General features: G+C 46.0%; 1 protein-coding gene across 1 annotated transcript; it reads right to left on the minus strand.

Moving 5' to 3' along the window:
* Nucleotides 1–688: 688 nt before the first annotated feature.
* On the minus strand, nt 689–3,585 carry APELA (apelin receptor early endogenous ligand; the record flags this gene model as incomplete). The annotated part of the gene is made up of 3 exons (XM_084203897.1): nt 689–773; nt 2,981–3,090; nt 3,510–3,585. The coding sequence occupies 2 exons, from the start codon at nt 3,583–3,585 to the stop codon at nt 3,002–3,004; spliced, it is 165 nt and encodes a 54-aa protein (XP_084060023.1). The 3' UTR covers nt 689–773; nt 2,981–3,001.
* Nucleotides 3,586–5,375: the final 1,790 nt, after the last annotated feature.

Genomic DNA, 5,375 nt, shown 5'->3' on the forward strand with positions numbered 1-5,375 from the left:
GAGAGATCTGAGTTATCAGTTCTGCATGACCCTTGGCTAATCTCTTATCTCTGTGTGCTTCAATTCTCTATCTATAGAATGAGGGATAACACTCTCTTTGCTTTCTTATATTGTAAACTCTTACTATGCTTTCTATACATGAAGCCAGTGGGACCACTAGTGTGGTGCTGACTTTGGTGCTATTACAGTAATGCATTCTATGTTATTATTAAGGTAATTCCGTAAAAAGGTAATGTTAGATGTTAAAACATATATGTATATATTATTAATATATAAAAGTATAAACAAAAAATGGACTTTCAGAATTCCATACAGGAGTCCGATAATATTTCATCCTAAACACAGCCCGAACTGAGTAGTCAACAGCACTTTCAATTTCAGTCTGAATATTATGTATCATCAAGAGTGCCCTTGGACAGATCCTTCCTTCTTACTGCCACTGGAAATCTAGCTCAGATCAAAATCTACCTGATGTTTGATTTGATCTTTAACTTTCACTAGTCATTGTGAGAGCCAAATCACTTGCAGGGACTGATTCCACCAGGTAAGTTCATGTACGTCCCCCACCACCACACTTCCCTCCCCCACCACTTCTTAGGGTGTGAGACAGGGGCCTTTAGTCCAGGTCCAGCAGAATGTGACAGACAGGACTGCTGAAGATGGCACTGTGGTGGCTGTCAGGTCAGCTGTTGTTGATCTGCACTTTTGACAAACTTCTCTTATCCCTTTAACTGTCGCTCCTTTAAAACACTGAAAAGTCCAGTATGAAGTTGCTGGGGAAAAAAAGAAGAAAAGGAGATAAATATTAATGAGAGATTTAGTAGTCTAAATAAGTTTCATACAAAACAGAATACATTATTTATGAAACACGTGGATGAAATTTGGAATAATATTTCTTAATTTGGAAAATTCAGCTGCAAATTTGAAGGAAAAAAAGACAAAAGCAAGAAGGCTGCTAATATAAAATTTTCTTCCTTTTTTTTGTTCTGTGTTTTGTGTATGGAACTGATGAAAAATCAAATTCAATCTACTAATTTCAAATGCTGCAAGTGGCTGCTGTGCTCATTTTAGTTTCCAACCACTAGTTGAAATTCAGGCTTAAGGGTGCATCCTGTTTGCATCTGCAAATGGCTCTATCCATATGTACGACTCCACTGAGATCAATAAGATTACTCATGTGAGTCAAGCAACCCAGGCATGTAAATATTTGCTGAATTTGGACTAAAACTGGAAGGGAATGTAAACGTAGGTGGTAAATCCTACTTAAGATAAAGGATAGCACGCACAATGTCTGAAGTTAAGAGAGTTAGTTCAGGTGCCTGTCTCCCCTTACACCCTGGTAGAGGTTTACTGAGTTCTAAACAGCTTTATAAAGCAGCTTCAGCTACATGTCTACAAAATTTACTGAGAATTAGTAACTACACGGTTTTCTTTGGTCATTGACTTTTGTTACAAGAAATCAGCTCCCCAAAGAAAAGGAGATAACATTGAAAATACCTTTTATATTCATATTCTGTGAGAAAAGGAATTCCCCACAGAATATGGGGGGTATATGCAGCTACTGCAGTCTCAAGCAAAATGCATTCATTATATGAGGCTTCAGAGCACAGTACAGAAAGTGTAGGAGCTTTCTACACAATTTCCAGACATGGATGCTCAATGGAGGAAAGAAGATTAAATGTACTCTTCTTAGGAACTGAAGCAAATCATTCCGAATTGATTCACCAAGCCACTGGGCATAAATTCCTCTGTCCATTCAGTCTCTACCTGCTGAGTGAATCAATCCAATTGCTTATCTCTTTAGGTTTAAGATTAAACTGATGATGGAGTATCATTTAATCTGTCTCTTGTTAAAATGAAGCAGTGAGGAGACATGGCATTCAGTAGTAAAGCATCCTTCTGGCATGTCCTTTCTACTTGTATCTCAATTCTGCCACTCAGCACGCAGCCCATCTGAGATTCACTTTAAGATATGGCAATCTTTTTTCAACCTCACAAACTTGCCAGTTTGCTATCCCATATGCACATTCCGTGTGTTTATGGGCCAGCCCTATTGAGTGGAATGGTACCCTTTTGCATGGCTGTTTTGGGAGTGGTCTAGGTTCTTTTCACCAGGGCAGTTGATGCACGGACAAGATGCTTGGTATAGGGTTGTTAAAAGTTTTACTTTAGTCTCCTTTTCACTGTTAACCACTTAGTAAATCGAAACATCTTGACTCCAGAGCGCAGATTCTGCCAACATTTATTTAGGATGCTGACATGCCTGGGGCTGCAACATTATTTTAGTATATAATGAGTTTCAAAGATGCAAAACGACTGACTCCATGTTTTATTCATTCTTAAATTGCAAAGAGAGCCTGGTTTCCTTTTGATGCCTACCCTATTAGCATATGCTACCTGTGTGCTTCTGCAGTCACTTGGTATTTGAATGTATCTGCCCTCATCAGCTATAAAGCATTAATGTTTTGCACTTGTATAGCCTTTCATCCAAGGAGCTGAAAGTCTTTTGCTGACAATGATTAAGAATTACAGTCCCCTTTGAAGTGGGTTGAGTGCTGCTACCTTCATGTTACTGACGGGCAGAGCGAAGTGGCTTCGCCCTGCATCCAGCACGAGGGAAGTGTCAGCGTTGCAGCACGGCATCCTCCGCTAGTGCCGCTTTAGGCAGCCTTTGCACGAGTGACACTCTGCCCCGCAGCTTTGCCCACAGCCTCGGAGGACAGCGTTCGGCCCGATTTGCGGGATCAGTTGTTTTTCACTGCCTCAAGAAGGCATTTGGCAGGGGCCGTGGCCTGGAAGAGGGACAAGGCGGCAGCGGCCGGTGGGACCCGCGCTCCAGCCCCGCAACTTTGGCAACTCCCAAGCCCTATTTCCAAACCAAACGAGGGCAGGCCGGCTGCAGCCATGCCTCGCGCACTGCTCCGCAGGCAGGAGTGAATTCCCAGAGGTGCTCCCTGCGGCCCCACACGCGCGGATTTACCTGGCTGCGCTCCGCCGGGGCTCAGGGGAAGGGCACCCTGGAGTGGAGCGGCACGCAGCGCCGGTGGGAGCAGCCGTGCCGGTGGAGCTTCCTGCGCAGCGCCAGGTTGGCTGCGGACAGAGGGAGGGAGGGAGGGAAACGAGGCGTGAGAGGGGCCGGCGGTAGTGCCGCTCCCCGGGACGGGCCGGCCCCGGCGCTCCCCGGTGCCCCTGGCCGTGCCTTCCCGTTCCGCCGGTGTTTCCCGGCAGCAAGTCTGCAACAGTTGTCACCTTCTGTCCCCATTTATCCTTGTTCCTTCCCCCCGCCTCCCCCAAAGTTGACAGACTCCTGGGATAGGCGAAGCATCCTCTCCCGCTGTCGCCAGAAGGAGGGATGGAGCGCACAGATGGATGCGCCACGTCCAAACTCGTCCCGGAGCTCACAAACCGCGTGTTGCACTCGGCCAGACGAACCCGCCGGAGGTGCCCATGGCAGGCACGAACCCCCGGCTCCCGCCCCGGCACAAGCACCACGCGGAGGCATCGCCTACCTGGCCGCTGTCCGCTGGCTGGGAGGAGGCTCGCCAGGAGCACCGCCACGATCCAAAGCAGCAGCTGGAGCTTCATGTCTGCAGTCAAGGCGGAGGCGCGCTCCGGGCGTGTGTGTTTGTGTATATGTGTGTGTGTGTGTGTGTGTGTGTGTGTGTGTGTGTGTGTGTGTGTGTGTTTGTGTATGTGTGTGAGTGTGAATGTGTGAGTGCTGGCGAGGAAGTGCCCGCAGAGCCGCCCGCAGCCCCAGCGCTCACATGCCCGTGACGAGGGGGGCAGCCAGGGCCAGCCGCCTCGGCCGGCGGGGTTAGCGGTCCGGCAGCGCCGAGGCTCCGGGGCTGCGCTGCGCTCCGGGCCTCCCTCTCTTCCCTTCTCCCTTTCTCTCTTCTTCTGTCACTCCCCCTTATTTTCCATAAGCAAACAGCGCAGGAATGAAAAGCCCGTGTAAACAGCAGCTCCTGTCAATGCGTAGGGGCCGGGAGCCTCTCGAACAATGCGGCCACTCCACTTTAAATTCAGCCCGGCCGGGAAAAAAACATATGTAAAACAACTCCCGATGTTCCCTCCCCCATTTGCAACTGTTTAAACTTTGCATTGCCCATATTGGTCCCACATGCAGACACCAATGGCAGGGGCAGGAAGTGCCCCCCCGACCTTTGTTCCCCCTCCCCGAAAGCGGGGGCAGGGAAGCCCCCCAAGCATGGCCCTGGTCCCAGCTCAAATGCTTTCTCTCTTCTCCAAACTACCTGCGAAGCTGTGGCCATTCAAAGTGAAACTGCCTGTACTTAAGGCTAATGGGTGTCTTTTGTACCGTCAACTATTTTTAAAGGATCAGAATATTCAGGAATTATTTTGTGAGGTGTTTTTTTTTCCTTTTTTTTACCGTGTAGGGTAAAATAGATATATCTGTTCCAGCACTGCCAGTTTGAGGCCAGCAGTTTTGATGGGACATCCATTTGCATCGCCCACCCGTACATTGCATTATATTTATACTTGATTATGATGAGAGCTCGCTTTAACCAACCACTGAAACCCACTGGTGCAGATACCCAAGCCTGAAGAGAAAAAAGGCAAAACCTGTGGAATTTGGGAGCAGCACTGATGGCTTTGAAATCCAGTGAATTACTGGCATCAGTGGAAATTCGACTGGTCCTTTTCTGTTTTCCAACCTGCCGATTTCTTGTGATGAAATAGCACCTAGTTATTTGAGGGAAAAAAAAAAAAAAAATTAAAATTTGTTCCTTTCTGGGGAAAATTTCTGTTCTAAATCATGCAGGAAAGAGTACATTTCTATATAAGCAAAGCACTACTATTATTACTAGGTAATTGTTATTGAAAGTTGGACAAAGTTGTTATTTGTCTATTTCCTAAAAGAGTGGAATATATAGTTGGTTTGTTGGGGAGAGTTTTTTGTTGTTGTTTTGTTTTGGTTTGTTTTTTAAATTTCTTTTGTTTTAATTCAGTCGCCCCTGCATTGCCTTCCCTTATCAAGGGCTTTCCCATTTTGTTTAAAAACCTATTTGACTCAATAGTGCACGCTACTCCCTCCTGGTAGAGTTATACATTATTACTTGGTAATCATAATTTGTCTAGGTAAAGTATGCCCATATCAATTAAAAGACAAATTTCAGCTTGAATACGTGGAGGAAATAGTTACTAAATGTTGTTTTAAAATTATACCAAGACTGCTGAGGAAGGTGTCTCAGACAAAACAGGAAAACAAAAGGAAAATCCTCTGCTAGTTGATCAGATTTGTCTGCTATAACCAGGAGACACATCCCAGTGTTCTTCTTTACAGCTTGGTGGTAATTAAGTTGTCTCTTTGTGATTTCTGGCCTTTAAAGTGAATTTTTTTTTAATATTATTGC

Source organism: Fringilla coelebs, assembly GCF_963513975.1.
Source record: "Fringilla coelebs genome assembly, chromosome: 4".
NCBI lineage: Eukaryota > Metazoa > Chordata > Aves > Passeriformes > Fringillidae > Fringilla > Fringilla coelebs.